Source organism: Microcaecilia unicolor, chromosome 4, assembly GCF_901765095.1.
Source record: "Microcaecilia unicolor chromosome 4, aMicUni1.1, whole genome shotgun sequence".
Classification (NCBI taxonomy): domain Eukaryota; kingdom Metazoa; phylum Chordata; class Amphibia; order Gymnophiona; family Siphonopidae; genus Microcaecilia; species Microcaecilia unicolor.
The window spans coordinates 53,785,093-53,801,412 of record NC_044034.1 but is presented as its reverse complement, the minus strand read 5'-3'; the positions used below and the strand labels follow the sequence as shown (position 1 = coordinate 53,801,412).

The 16,320-nt window shown below is 47.9% G+C and overlaps 1 protein-coding gene across 1 annotated transcript in view; it reads right to left on the bottom strand.

Moving 5' to 3' along the window:
- DYNC2H1 (dynein cytoplasmic 2 heavy chain 1) overlaps nucleotides 1-16,320 on the bottom strand; it is a 1,078,189-nt gene that overhangs the window by 884,116 nt on the left and 177,753 nt on the right. Inside the window, 2 exon segments of the mRNA XM_030202388.1 lie at nucleotides 4,825-4,840; nucleotides 9,598-9,709. Of these exon segments, the coding sequence (XP_030058248.1) occupies nucleotides 4,825-4,840; nucleotides 9,598-9,709 (128 nt within the window).

Below are 16,320 nucleotides of genomic sequence, written 5' to 3'. Positions count from 1 at the left end.
AGTTTGGGCTGCCTGCAAGTTATCTCTGACAAAACACACAAGTTCTTCTAATCTTTGCTGCATATTAAGGTAAAATTATGTATAATCATACCTGATAATTTTCTTTCCATTAATCATAGCTGATCAATCCATAGACTGGTGGGTTGTGTCCATCTACCAGCAGGTGGAGATAGAGAGCAAACTTTTGCCTCCCTATATGTGGTCATGTGCTGCCGGAAACTCCTCAGTATGTCGATATCAAAGCTCCATCCGCAGGACTCAGCACTTAAGAGAATTACACCCACGAAGGGACACTCTGCCCAGCTCACCACCGCCGAAACGGGGGAGGGGAATTAACCCAGCTCATCCCCACACAAGTGGGGGAGGGGAATCCGTCCAGCTCATCCCCGCGGAGCGGGGGAGGGACACCACACCCGCCGATGCGGGGGGATCTGGCTTATCCTGCAACCGCAACCGCGGGAGGAGCTGACTGACCCTACCACCGCCGAAGCGGGAGGGGTACAAAGCTGCCCTACAGCCGCACGAAGCGGGAGGGAGTGCCGGCAGAATTTAAATCTCAATCCAGCCCCGTAAAACGGAGGGGAGAGGAATGCAGCAGCTCACTGTAACACAAACTCGTCTCAACTCTTGAAGAATCCAAGTGAAAGAAGAACTTGAACACGAAGTCCTCCTGAAGTAACTGAAGGCTAAACTTGAACCTAAAATTCAACCAGAATATAAACAGTACAGATATCTGGGAGGGGCTATGGATTGATCAGCTATGATTAATGGAAAGAAAATTATCAGGTATGATTATACATAATTTTACCTTCCATATCATCAAGCTGATCAATCCATAGACTGGTGGGATGTACCGAAGCAGTACTCACCCAGGGCGGGACATAGAAATCCCTGACCGCAACACTGAAGCTCCAACCGGGCCTCCGCCCGAGCAGCCACAGTCAAGCGGCAATGCCTGGCAAAGGTATGGGCCGAAGCCCAAGCTGCCTCCTTGCAAATCTCTTCCAAGGAGACGGACCCTAAGCCGCTGCAATGGCTTCCTTGCCCATCTTGCCACTGTAGGCTTAGAAGCCTTCAGACCCTTACGAGGACCTGTAAACAGGACAAACAGATGATCCGATTTCCGGAAATCGTTGGTCACTTCCAAGTATCTGATGATGACTCGTCTCACATCCAGAAATTGAGAGCAGAGTATTCCTCTGGGTAGACCTCCCTACGAAAGGAAGGGAGACAGAGCTGCTGAATCACATGGAAGCAAAAAACAATCTTGGACAGGAAGGAAGGCACTGTGCGAATAGTCACTCCTGCCTCAGGAAACTGCAGAAAAATCTCTCAACATGAGAGTGCCTGGAGCTCGGAAACTCTACTGGCTGAAGTGATAGCCACCAAAAAGACTGCTTTCAACGTCAGGTCTTTCAGAGATGCCCTCGACAAGGGTTCAAAAGGCGGCTTCTGCAATGCTCTTAGCACCAGGTTGAGGCTCCACGCAGGCACCACTGAGCGCCGAGGAGGGCGCAGGTGATTAACTCCCTTGAGAAAGCGCACCACATCTGGCTGCGAAGCCAGGGAAGCACCCTTCAGGCGGCCCCTGAAGCAAGCCAGAGCCACCACCTGAACTTTCAGGGAACTGAGCGACAGGCCTTTGTCCAGACCTTCTTGCAGGAACGCCAACACTGAAGAAATTGGAGCAGTGAAGGGAGAAAGTGAGCCTGCTTCACACCACGCTGCAAAGATACGCCAAACCCTGGCGTAAGCAGTAGAAGTAGAGCGCTTCCTCGCTCTCAGCATAGTGGCGATGACCTTGTCTGAGAAGCCCTACTTTCCCAGATGCTGCCGCTCAATAGCCAGGCTGTAAGACCAAAGGGGGAGGGATCCTCCATCCCCACGGGACCCTGATGTAACAGGCCCTGCTCCACTGGCAGCCGCAGAGGGTCGCCGGCTGAGAGCCTGATCAAGTCCGCATACCAGGAACATCTGGGCCAATCCGGACCACCAGGATTACCCTGCCGGGATGCTTTGTCACCCGGTCTAGCACCCTGCCCAACATGGGCCAGGGCGGGAACACATAGAGAAGCTCTTGTGTCGGCCACTGTTGGAGAACAGCATCTACTCCCAGGGATCGAGGGTCCCGTCCTCTGCTGAACAAGCGCGGCACTTGACAATTGGCCGATGACGCCATCAGATCTAGGCTCGGCTGGCCCCAGCGCTTCATGATGTCCAAGAACGCCTGAGCAGATAGCTGCCGCTCTCCGGGCTCCAAGGTATGGCGACTGGAAAAGTCCGCCCTGACATTCATGACTCCGGCAATGAGGGCCGCTGCAAGCTGCTCCAGGTTCGCTTCCGCCCACTGGCATAGATTCATAGCCTCCTGGCTAGAGGGGCGCTCTTGGTACCTCCCTGGCGGTTTGACATAGGCCACAGCAGTGGCATTGTCCGACAGGACCCGTACAGGCTTCAACAGCAGTACCGGGGATGAACTTCAATAACACCAACCGAATGGTTCTGAGTTCAGGAGGTTGATAGACCACTTGCCTCTGCAGGGGACCAGAGCCCCTGCGCTGTCCTTCCCAAGCAGTGGGCTCCCCAGCCCATCAAAGAGGCGTCTGTCATGACGACAATCCACTCCGGGGTCACCAGAGGCATTCCTGCAGACAACTGACTGTCTGCGTCCACCAGCTCAGCGCCTTGCGCACTGCTGGGTCCAAGGAAGGTGCACAGCATAATCCTCCGACATCGGAGTCCAGCGCAGCAGCAGAGATTGTTGTAGTGGTCTCATATGAGCCCTGGCCCAGGGCGCTACTTCCATCGTGGCCGTCATAGAGCCCAACAGCTGCACGTAGTCCCAAGCCCGAATAGGAGAAGCTACTAGGAACTAGTCCACCTGAGCCTGACGCTTGACAATCCGATTGTCTGGCAGGAACACTCTGCCCACTTGGGTGTCGAATCGAACTCCCAGATACTCCAGGGACTGAGTCGGGCGCAGCTGGCTCTTCTTCCAGTTGATGATCCATCCCAGGGAGCTCAAAAGAGCAACTACCCGGGCCACAGCTTTGCCGCACTCTGCACAAGAGGGGGCTCGGATCAACCAGTCGTCCAGATAAGAATGGACTTGTACTTCTTCCTTTTGCAGGAAGGCCGCTATGACCACCATTACTTTGGAAAAGGTCAGCGGAGCAGTAGCCAACCCGAAGGGAGGGCTCTGAACTGGAAGTGTCGTCCCAGGACTGCAAAACGCAGAAAGCGTTGGTAAAGAGGCCAGATGGGAACATGCCGGTACGCTTCCTTGATGTCCAAGGAAGCCAAGAACTCTCCTGCCTTCACTGCCGCTATAACAGAGCGGAGAGTCTCCATGCGAAGTGCCGCACTTTCAAGGCCCGATTGACCCCTTTGAGGTCGAGGATAGGCCGGACAGAACCTCCTTTCTTTGGAACCACAAAGAAAATGGAGTAACGTCCCTTGCCAATCTGATTTTCTGGCACCGGAACGACCGCACCCAGGCGGATCAGGTTGTCCAAGGTCTGCTGTACTGCCACAGCTTTGAACGGAGACTTGCAGGGAGAGAGTATAAACCCGTCTCTAAGGGTCGGCAGACCCCTAGCTTGCAGCCGTCTCTGATGACTTCCAGCACCCACGCGTCTGAAGTCATTGTGGTCCACTTACCCCGAAACGAGGACAGCCGTCCTCCAAACTGCCTTGGGGCGTGGACCAAGGCCCCGTCATTGGGTACGAGACCTGGGGGAGGACCGGAGGGAGCACCTCCGGGACGGCGGTCTCTGCGAAAGGAATGCTGCGTGGGGGAGAAAATCCTCTTGCAGGAAGAGGGGGCAGAAGAGCCCCGGCTTGCCCGGGCCTGGTACCGACGGGCTCCTGAAACCGTCCTCTGGAGGGTACCGGGACGAGTACTAGCCCCGAACCCTGACCTCAGGTAACTTCTTGCCCTTAGACGTGCCGAGATCGGTCACGATTTTGTCCAGCTCGACCCCAAAGAGCAGCTTGCCTTAAAAGGCAATCTAGCCAGGCGGGATTTAGAGGCGTGGTCAGCAGACCAATGTTTCAGCCAAAGCCACCGCCGCGCAGAGACTGTCTAAGCCATGCCTTTAGCTGAGGCTCTCAAGACATCATACAGCCAGTCTGCCAAATAGGCTAAGCCCGATTCCAGGGCCGGCCAATCAGCCCTCAAGGAAAGATCGAGGGGGAAGCCCGCTGCACCATAGTCAGGCACGCCCTGGCCACATAGGAACCGCAAACCGAGGCCTGCAACTTAAAGCAGTCGCCTCAAAGGACGACCTTAAGGCCGCCTCCAGTCTTCTGTCTTGGGCGTCCTTTAGGGCCGTGCCACCTTCCACCGGCAAAGCCGTTTTCTTAGTCACCGCAGTGATTAAAGAATCCACGGTAGGCCACAGAAAGGCCTCACGTTCACTTTCAGGCAAAGGATAGAGGCGGGACATCGCCCTAGCCACTTTGAGGCTCGCTTCCGGGACATCCCATTGAGCCGAAATTAAGGTGTGCCTGGCATCATGCACGTGGAAGGATCTAGGCGGGCGCTTCGTCCCCAGCATAATGGCAGAGCCAACAGGGGCTGAGGGAGAGACGTCCTCCGGAGAGGAAATCTTCAAATGCCCATGGCCTGCACTAACAGGTTGGGCAAATCCTCTGAGCTAAAAAGCCGCGCTGCAGAGGGGTCATCCGCTCCAACCGAGCGGGAATCCGTCTCCTCCAAGGGATCCGCAAAGGACCGTTGGGAGAACTCAGATACGCTGCCCTCATTTACATCGGAGGAGACAAGGTCCTCCAAGGCCTGTGAATCAACCCGAGGGCGTTTACCTCCGGGGACCTCAACCTCTTTACCAAACGAGGGAGCAGGGGCAGCGTTTTGCATAAGGAAGGCCTGATGCAGCAGCAAAACAAACTCGGGGGAGAAACCCCCCCAGACTGTGCACTCCGCAGCCTGAGCTACAGCCCTAGACGCACCTCAACCGGCGCTCGCAAGAGCGGGGGGAGAGACATGCTGCGCATCCAAAATGGCGTCCGGTGCGACACTCCGCGAAGGAGCCGCGCGGGAAAAAACGGCTCTTAAATTTAGCCGCTTTGGTGCCGCCGCCCAAATTAAGGGCGTCCATGGCATTAATGTCTCCCTCAAGGGCGGCCCACTAAGAAGCCGTCCGAGCCGCGTGGCGGCCAAGATGGCGGAGGCGAGCAGCGGGGGATGGGCGTTTATGGCGGGAAAAACCGCCACGCCGGAGGAAGGACTGGGACACTCATCGGTCACGAAACTGTCACCCAACAAAGGCGAATCAGACTTTAAGACCCCCGCATCCCCTCTAGAAGCGCCAAAGCGATCCGGGGAGCGACTCCTTGCGCCCTCGCCCTCCGACGCCATATGCCACGTGGAGATCAATCGGGAACCCCCTGCCCGCTATAAAAAGGTAAAAATTACCTGCTTTCCGCTCCAGCTGTAACGACCTGGTGTCCCAGTGAGTAGCTGCAATAACGTTAAATAAACGTCGAAATAAACGCCTTTAAGGACGTTCAAAATTTTTTTTTTTTTTTTTTACTAACGGAGCCAGCGGGAGGGGGGAGAACAGGAGGGACCTGGCACCACCAGGTTTGCACTTGCTCAAAAGAGCCCTCAACCCCAGGCACTCAACAAAACCTAAAATTAGGCTTGGTTGGCCTAGCCAGAGCTGCTGCTGTGTGTGACCACCACCTGCTGAGATAGAGAACATACTGAGGAGTTTCCGGCAGCACATGACCACATATAGGGAGGCAAAAGTTTGCTCTCTATCTCCACCTGCTGGTAGATGGACACAACCCACCAGTCTATGGATTGATCAGCTTGATGATATGGAACTACATATTCAATTACAGGGGTGTCAGAGGTATCAACTTTCCCCTCCCAATGTTCTCTTATTAGGTCAAGGGACCCTCTCACCCTCTGGTCACAAAGCAAGTGACTCAGAAGTCTACAGGGTTCTCCCCATTTCAGTTGCTTTATGGCCAGAGGGTGAGAGGACCACTTGACTTAATAGACTTAATAAGAGAACATTGGGAGGGGACCTGGTATGATCGAAATAGAGAGTTTTATGAAGTCCAGCAGGTATTTGTTTTAGTCCCAATGTGTCAGAATAAACTTCAAGCTAATTAGGTGGGATCTTACAAGGTCATGCAGCATCTGAATGACACAGACAAAAAAAAAGCAACACTGGGCCTTCAAGACTGAGACAACAGGAGTCATTTGTTGATAAGTGACCCGAAACGGGCCGTGTTTTGGCATGAAACAATGCCTTCCTCAGGGGTCAGGGTTAGGTTGCAAGTGGTTTGTAATGTGTACCTGTCCAATATCTCCAAAGAAAAACGGGTAAAATCTTTAAGACCAAGCTCACCTGTCTCAAAGGACAGCCACGATGTAGAGTTTAAAAACTCCTGTAGTAATCTTGTCTTTTTGTAAAAACAAAATATAAAATCCTTTTTGTAAAAGCAAAATATAAAATCCTAACTCTGACCCCTGAGGCAGGCGTTGTTTCACATCGAAACACAGCCCATGTCAGGTCACTTATCAATAAATCACTCCTGTTGTCTCAGTCTTGAAGGCCCAGTGTTGCTTTTTTTTTTTTTGTCTGTATACTTTTATGTATGCTGTTACCCTCTCTGTTCGCATCTGAATGATACAAACTATCTTATATCTATGGACTCTGAAGACAGAAAGCAGTGTACCTTTCATGTAAATATGTTAAAGGCCTATGCAAATCACATAGCTATGGTGCTAGCTGTATGCAGTCTATCAGAAGAGTGTCAGATAGTGAGCCCGTACCTGACCTCAGAACAGACACATTATCAGAGGGATCTGACACTGAAGAGAGACCATCTAAATGTAAAGACTCTGGAAAAACATAAAAGAACAGGAAACATGTATAAAAGACCCGCTTTTTACATGCTCTAAGTATGAGAAAGATTCCAGTATGAAAAAAGAGCTAATGCAGCACCTAAAAAATAATAAAGAAACTGGAATATATACAAGTATAGAACATAGAAAAAGCTGTATCAATAAAGCAAACATTACAGAATATCAGAAAAACACTGATAATAGAATATCTTCATGTCCTGCTTCTGACAATAACTTCAACCAGGAAGAAAGCCCAACAAGAAATGCAACATTTCACCCAGGAGAGAGACCAGCTTCAAGTACGGAGTGTAAGAAAAGTTTATTGTCAAAGCAGCATAGAATCCATTCAAGGAAGAAACCGTTTACATGCACTGAATGTAGAAAACACTTTATTCATAAATCACAGCTAACAAAGCACCAGAGAATACACAAATGAGTAAAACCATTCACATGTGCTGAGTGTGGTAAAAGCTTCTAGAAACATAGAAACATGATAGCAGATAAGGGCCAAAAGGCCCATCCAGTCTGCCCTTCCTCAGCACACACTAACTCTTCTTTTCCTAAGGGACCCACATGCCTGTCTCACACTTTTGATCTATGGTTATACTTAGAATCTTCAGGTTTGATTCCAGTGGTTGTGGGTATGTGATTTGGTAAACAGTAAAATGTTTATTCTGGATAGAGTAAAACGTTGCTGGTTAAGATTAGAAATTTAGTTTTATCTCTGTTAAATTCCAATTTAAAAGTTGTAGCCCATTTTTCCATCAAATCTAACCCCAATTTAATAGTACTCTGTATCTCATGAAGGTCATTGTCAAAAGGGAGATAAACTGTAACATCATCTGATGTCAGAAAATACTCCTCAATATTCACAAAATGAAGCATAAAGGATTAAAACTGTTAGAATGTACTGAGTGTGGTAAAACCTTCTGTTATAAGCACTGGAAGGGCAATGAACATGGCACAGCCGATGGCCTCTCCAGAAAAGAAGAGCCAGAACCACCCTGACATTGGACAATCGAGACTCGATCAGCAGTCTGTAGAGGCCACAATACGGGGTCTCAATCTTGAGGAGGGAGGTGTGACAGAACAGGTGTTTTTAAGCCTATAGAATTGCCTTAATTGATTCTTGAAGTGCATTTCTCTAGTTTGGCAGCAGGTGATGCATGCTATGTTTTAAACTGTTACCAAGAACTGATCTTCCCTTCTTAGTTAACACAGGTAAAGGAAATACCTGTAGTGATATAACCATCCTTTTTTGAATGTTGTTGTTCTGGGCTCTGATTGGTCTGGAGTTTGAAATTACCAAGTAGTACTGGCTTTTGGTCTAGTCTTAGCCAGGAAGAGAAGAGCAAGAACTCTTTGATGAGGCTCAGTGAACAATTATATGTCCTGATCTTACCAGGTACTGTTTAGACAGTATACAAATGTTTAGTTAGTTTTCGAATTGATCCATTTTCAGTTACCTGTTATTGTTTGCCAATTGCACAATTTTGTCCACTGTTCCAAGTTCTGAGAGTGTGTGGATTTTATTTAGTAAGGGAGTCCAAGTGGATATTTAAAAAAATAAACTAAGACGAGGGGGTAGGCTTCTTATGGTAGTGGGAGAAGTAAATGGGAAGATCTATACTCTAGATAACATAAAAAATGCCTTTCCTGATGCCCAATCAACCAATAAAATCCTCAGCCCCAAGCTAACTTCCCTCCCACACAAGTGTGAAGACATCACCCACCTTCTGTACTTGAAGTTTCAATCTAGTCATACATCCCCTACCTGACCCCATCCCACTCCAAGGTCAATCCTCAAAACCTCAATCTAATCAGAAACCCCTCTCTGGACTGGCTCAACTCCAAAGCTTCAAATCAACCTTGAAGCCTACCTCCCCCTGCCAACCACTCCAGCTCTCTGAATGAACCCTGAAGCCAACTCTAGATTTCCTTATTCCTTACCACTCAACCCATAGGTCACAGGCTAGCCATTAACCCTCCCCCAAAACCAAATATCCCTGTCCTCCATTTTGTTTTTGAGATAGATAGAAATAAATTAAATAAATATGGGCACGCTTTCTCCCCTTCCATATCATCCTTTCTTTGCTCCCTTTCCATATCACTTTTTCAGTGCTTACCCATATCACTGCCCATCTTTCAGCCACTTTCTTCTCTCTTTGCTTAGTCTATATTCTGAAAATCCTTACTTCAAATGCCTGATTTTTTATCTCTTCTCAATTTGCCTAATTTATTCCCCTTATGCTTCTCATATTTCTTTTACCCATCCACTGTCTTCATATTCTGTTGAAGCACTAGATAGTAAGAGAAGATTGGGCCTCAGTCTAACCAGGACCATAGCTGTTCCATATTCTTTCTAGCATGAACACTGGTAGGCCACAGTACTTCTTGTTTCAAGGTATCAGACATTCTTCTACCTCAATTATTTTATTATTTTTTACTTTACAGTTTACTGTGTTTTTTATTATAGTGATCTACAATTATAAACGAATAAATCCTGTTAATAAACACCAATATTAATGGGTGAGATGTATGAACACAATCATTGTTCTCATTTTCAGAGATTGAAGTCCTTTGTCTTAACTTTGGAGAAAAATAGAAACTTGTAAAGATCAAAAAGTGTATGAGTAAACAAGGACAAAGCTGCTAGAAGAAAATGTTTTTGCTACTATTAACTTAAAATTATTTTGTACCTCTGGTTTCTTAGCTGCAGTTTCCCATGTTGCACATTAGCTTCACCAATTTCATCCACAGTCTGAGGTCTGGCAGATAGTGCTTCCATCCCATCAGTCACAAATGTATCAATATCATGCAGGTGAGCTGTTTAGATGTACAAGACGACAAATTGGCACTCAAGTGAAATTCATATCATCAGCTGTATAAATTATACCATGCTTTTAGGAAAGTGCGTCAATGTTTTTTTTTTTTAATTCATGGTAGAGGAATATTATAACAGGATGCCTATGTGAATAGTCAAAAAGGTGCCTATTTTATAAAATATACAAAACACTGCAAATTTACCTCCACTCCACCCAAACTACAATACCCAGGAAAGGCTACACATGGTCCATACAAAAGTATGCAGTCTTTCAGCCCATATACGTTTTATGCACATATGGCTGTGCAATTTTATAAAAGGTTTTTATCATGTGTCAAACTGGTTTTATAAGCCAGTATGACAATAATGAAACTTTGTCAGCCAGGCCATGCAGGTATGATTCAATCGTTCAAATTTACAACTAGTGTTTTTTTTAGTATAGTCCACGTCTATACTCTCAATAGCTCATTTTTAATCAAGGTTTTGAAAATCCCTAAGTCCAACATCAGAAGTGATAAAGACTGAATTTTTTTCACATATGAAATCAGAAAAATTCTTTAATACTCTGCAATCCCTATACAATTTAAGTACAACAAAACATAACATTGAGGCCAATAGTCTTCTAGCAGTCTAACCATCCAGATACTTCCCGCACATGTAAAATCTCATGAATTATATAAAATTGATTTTTTTTAATCTAGGGCCTTGCTTACTAAGGTGCACCAGCATTTTTAGTGCACACTAATGCTAGAGACACCCATATATTCCTATAGGTGTTTCTAGCATGGGGCTTAGTAAGCAGGGCCCTTAATGAACTAGCATGGCAGCAATAATTTATAAATGAATCAATCACTTCATGCTTGGCCTTTTTCATTGCAAAATCATAATTATAACACTGAAGTCAATTTCTTTTGAACTGCAAGCTCAGTGCCCTAACAAGATAGCTTAGCTATTGAGGATTTTGATGAAAGTTGCTGTGATGAACTACATATAAGTATTGCCATAGTTGGTTAGACCAAATTTCCATCAAGTCCAGTATCCTATTTCCAACAGTGGTCACAAGTTCCTGTCAGAATCCCAAAAAATAAGATTCCATGCTGCTTACCCCCCAAAGGATATGCAATGGCTTTCCTCAAGTCTACTTCAATAGTGGTTTATGGACTTTTGCTCCAGGTACTTGTCCAAACATTTTTTTTAATCAAGCTATTTTAACTGCTTTTACCACATCCTCTGGCAACAAATTCCAGAGCTTAATTATGTGTTGATTGAAAAAAATTATTTCTTCTATTTCTTTTAAATTTACTACTTAGTAACTTCATGGCATTTCCCTACACTTTCTATTTGCTTGAAAGAGTAAAGAAAAATCAATGCTTATCTGTTCTCTCTCCTCAGTATTTTGTAGACTATCTCCCAACCATCTCAACATACTACTACTACTACTAATAATCATTTCTATAGTGCTACTACACATATGCAGCACTGTACACATTATCCCCTGGATTCTATATAGCATGCCTAGAGATCTAGTTACAATGTAAGTGGAAGGTTTAATGGATAACAGTAAATATGTTAGTTCCCCTTCATTATTTATATCGTTCTAGCTAAATCCCTGATAACGCCATCAGCAAAACACAGAACTGTGTCAGGTTTTACAAAGAAAGGAATCAAGCAAGGAATTGGAAAACAAAACCAGAAGGGAGAGGAGCAGCTGGTATTTTTGAATGCAGGTATTTGAAACTGTGCTGTTTTAGCAGTTGGAAATATGGATGGTACACTTGGAACGTTTTGGAGGGAAGTTAAGATACTGGGTTTCAGAGAAAGGCAAAGAAGGCAGTCGACTATACAGGAAGTGACTTTGTGCATTTAGGGGTCCTTTTATAAAGGCACGTTAGCAGATTAAGTACACACTAATGATTAGCACATGCTAAACATTAGAGACACCCATAGAAATATATGGACATCTCTATCATTTAGCGTGTGTGTATTTTTAGTGCATGCTAAAAACACTAGCACACCTTTGTAAAAGGATCCCTTAGTTACAGAGCAAAATGCAGCGAAGGAAGCCAACTATAGCGGAAGTGACTTTGTACATTTAGTTACAGAGTGAAGATTGTAGCAAAAGCATTATCATCTGATACACATATATAGAAAGAGAGTTTGTTTCTCACTAAATGTGAACAACAGTATGCAATATTGATGATGAAAGTGGAATGCGCATTGTTTAGGGTATCAGAATGGGGTGTGGGATATGAATGTGATGAGTGAGAGGCTTTTTAGAAAGGATTTGAAAGGGAGTTGTGGAATGAATGTGGATGATTTTTATAGGTTAAATACTGAATAAAAATGATACTTGTAATAAACTAATTGGTAGTTACTTAGAGTTTATTATAAAGAATTATTGTAACTAGATAGGAATTTAGATACTCAATATAATAGACCAATGAATATGTATGAGATAAATTTACATATAATGGAGGCCTGTTGCATGCAAGTTCATTGTATGCACTGCTTTAGAAAACCCACCAGAACTACTCTGAATTCCTTCAGTATCCTGAAATGTATCTCATCCAGCCCCATGGCTTTGTCTACTTTTAATTCTGCAAGTTGTTCATAAACACTTTCTCCCATTAATGGTGTGGTATCTACTCCATTCCCATATGTATCTTTGTCAATCATCTGTGGTCTCTCTCTTTCCTCCATGAGCTCCAAAAATAAATATTTGTTTAGCATTTCTGTTTTTGCCTCATCACTTTCCAAACATCAGCTCTCAGTAACCAAGTCTTGAAATTCTACTTCTGGCCTATCTCCTCTCCCCTACAAACCATATGATGATCACAGATGCCACCAGCAGGCACCCACATGGACATTAGGCATACTTTCCTTGTCATCAGCAGCAGATGAATCCATTAACTGATGGGTTGTATCCGCCTACCAGCAGGTGGAGATAGAGAACACTGAAGAACCACAGTGACCCTTGGACAGCTAGCCCCAACTGCCTTCAGAATTTCTCTATCTCCCAGCAGGTGTGGACGTAGCTTGATCAGCTCCTGGATTTCTGCCTGGGGTGGCTCCTGTGCTTTGCCAGTTGAGCAGGGGTGTTGTGGCTGGTGGTGCCCACTTTAAAGGCATATAGGTTCGCCCTTTCCCTGCCTTACCCATTCCCCCCTCCTCCCGGAGTCCCTCTGTTGCTGCCTGCCTCCAACCTTCCTCTCAGCGTTTAAAAAAAAAAAAGTGCGCACTTGTACAGCGTTGCTATTTCTGAGGCTTTTTCCAGAGATTCTGGTACAGTACAGCTTGACCGGAGCTCGTTGACTCGGTCTTCTGAGGTGAGAGTGGTGCCAGCTCCTCCGGGGAGGCCCTGCGGACGCCATTCCGAACGGGGTAAGTTTTGTCGCAAAGTCGCCATTTTATTGCTATATTTCTGTCCAGTCGGGCGATGGCTGCTGAGGGAGTTAAGCGCTGCTCCCGTTGTGGTAAGCGCAGATCAGCAGCGGGGCTGTGCAAAACATGCTCCTTAGACGCTCGTGCTAGTACGAGCATGCCGAGCAATTATTCTTCCCGCTCAATGTAGCTGGCAGCGGGCGCCATTTTGGAAGTGCCACGTGTCTCGACCCTCGCGGTTGCGGAGGAGTCTGAGTGTAGGGGAACGCCTCGTTTAGAGGCTGCCAGAGGAGCTCCAACATCCGTTTCTCCTAATTCGGAGGCAGAGGGTCAGGGTGAGTTTTTCTCCCCTGAGTTTGTGCTTTTAATGCAGAAAGCCTTCATGCTGAAAAGAGCTCTACCGCAGGTGTCTGACACTGTGTTGCATTCTGGATCCCCTCCGGATGTTGATGGCCCGGGGCTGGCTACAGAGGTTACTTCTTCCCCCGAGCGTTGGAAGGACGCTAAACGTAGACGGGTAAATTCCCCATCTGAATGTGGTGCACCTCTTCCCCCCCCCCCCCCCCCCCCGTGGTCAGGCTGTGGGGAGTCTGAGGGATATGGCAGGCCCTAATGGATGGATGATCCAGATGAGGGTGCCTGTTTGCCACTGGATTTGGATGCAGGGCTGGTCAAACCCGGTAAGCAGGGTAAGCACCGCAAGGGGGCACCTGCCTTCAAGGGTGCTGCTGCGGCGCTGCGCCGCCATACTGCACTGCCCTTGGGGCTTTAAATCTTTAAATTTACCTCCATCCCAGCAGCTGCGTCATTTGAAAGCCCTGCCCCGTCTCTAGCTTTCCCTCCCTTCGTGAGTTCATTCCGCAGAGTCCCGCCTTCTGACGTCATTTCCTCGAGGTCGAGACTCTGAGGGAACGAACTCACGAAGGGAGGGAATGCTAGAGACGGGCTGGGCCTTGAAATGACGCGGCCGCTGGGATGGAGGTAAATTAAAAAAGAGTTAAACCACACAGGGTGGGAAGAAGAAAAAGGGGGATGTTGGGGGGAGAAAAGGACGGGCAGGTGGCCACAAATGGGAGGGAAATGGGGGCGAAGGAGAATCGCTGGACAGGGGCAGGGTGGAAGAAGAGAGAAAGGAGATGTGGGGGGCGCCAACTCAGTCTGCAGGGGGGCGCCAGAGACCCTAGGACCAGCCCTGTTCGAATGATCCCAATGCGGTTCGGATTTTCCACCACGACGAGCTACCAGCTCTCATTACTGACGCCTTGCAGGCCCTCTCGATTGATGATCCTGCCGAGGGCGATGCCTCCTCTGTTAATCTTAGGATGGTGAGTACTAAGAAGCCTACTCGGGCCTTTCCTGTGTATGACTCCATCCATGAGCTTATTTCAGCTCAATGGTCTGACCCTGATGGGCCTTTGAAAGTGGCCAGGGCTATGGGTCAGCTTTACTCTCTAAGTGAGAAGCACTTGGCCCCTTTGGGGATGCCTAAAGTGGATGCGTTGGTCACGGCGGTGACTAAAAAGACTACTCTCCCAGTAGAGGGAGGGGTCACTTTGAAAGACATGCAGGACCTGCGGCTAGAATCCGCACTGAAGCGGTCCTTTGAAATTGCGGGCCTTGCCTTAAGGGTGTCTATTTGCAGTTCCTATGCAGCCCGGGCCTGTCTTTCCCGGTTACAACAGGCGGTGGAACAGTCCGCGGATGGTGCGGGGTCCCTCTCTAAGGTTGCCCCGCAGATGGAGTCAGCCCTGTCATTTTGGCTAACGCCCTTTACGATCTGGTCAGAGCTTCGGCTAAACAGATGTCTGTGGCGGTTTCTGCCCGCCGCCTTCTTTGGCTACGGCATTGGGCAGCTGACATGGCCTCTAAGCAAAGGCTGGTGAGGTTACCCTTTCGGGGCCTCCTGTTATTTGGAGAGGATTTGGCAAAGATTGTTAAAGACCTAGGGACTCTAAGCCCCAGCAGTTACCTGAGGATAGGCCGAGGCCTTCTTCCAAGGGTTCTGCGTTTCCCTTCTCCTCTAGACCTCATTTCCGTGAAGCTCGTAGGTATTGCCCGGGGCGCTCTGCTGGGTTTTCTCAACGTGCCCGTTTTCAGAAGAGGAACTCCTTTCACTCGGACAAACGCTCCGCAGCAGCCGGGTCTTGGCCTGGAGTTCAGGGGCATCCTCCACAATGATGGGACGCCGGACCACTCCTCGATTCCTACAGTAGGACAACGGCTTTCCCTCTTTCTAGAGGAATGGACCAAGATTACCTCAGATCAGTGGGTCCTGGACCTGATCAGAGAAGGTTACTGATTGGAATTCGGTGCCCCGGTGAGAGACGTGTTTGTGAGTCCCGATGCGGCACTGCCATAAAACAGGTGGCGGTAGAGGAGACCTTGCAAGTCTTGCTGCACCTCGGAGCGGTGATCCCGGTGCATCCCGCCGAACGCGGCTGCGGTCGCTATTCCATTTATTTTGTCGTGCCTCGAAAAAGTGGGTCTTTCAGACCAATCCTCGACTTGTGAAGAGTCAATGAGACCCTAAGAGTACGACACTTTCGCATGGAAACCCTGCGTTCCGTCATTGCGGCAGTACAGCCAGGGGAGTTTCTCACATCTCTGGACCTAAAAGAAGCATATTTGCACATTCCTGTTTGGCCCCCCGCATCAGCGGTTTCTCCAGTTTGCGGTATTGGGACATTTCTCGTTTCGGGCCTTGCCTTTCGGCCTAGCCACAGCTCCCCGTACCTTTTCCAAGGTAATGGTGGTCGTAGCTGCCTGTCTCAGGCAAGAGGGTATCAGAGTTCACCCTTATCTCGACGACAGGCTCATCAGAGCGGATTCGGCAGCCGAAAGTCATCTTGCCACAGCCAGAGTGGTTACAGTCCTGCAGACTCTAGGCTGGGTGGTCAATATACCCAAAAGTCACCTGACCCCCTCTCAGTCTCTCGAGTCTTTGGGGGTCCAGTTCGACACGGCCTCGGGGTTTGTCTTTCTCCCCGACCAACGGCGGTGCAAGCTTCAAAATCAGGTCCGTCTGCTCCTGCGGATGCCTCGCCCGCGAGCTTTGGACATGGTCCTGCTGCTGGAGTCGATGACAGCCACCTTGGAGGTGGTTCCATAGGTGAGAGCGCATATGAGGCCTCTGCAGATTGCCCTGCTTCAAAAATGGTCTCCGATTTCCAAGGAATATCAACGCAGACTAAAGTGGCTCCCTGCGGCCCGGCTCAGTTTGGAGTGGTGGCTC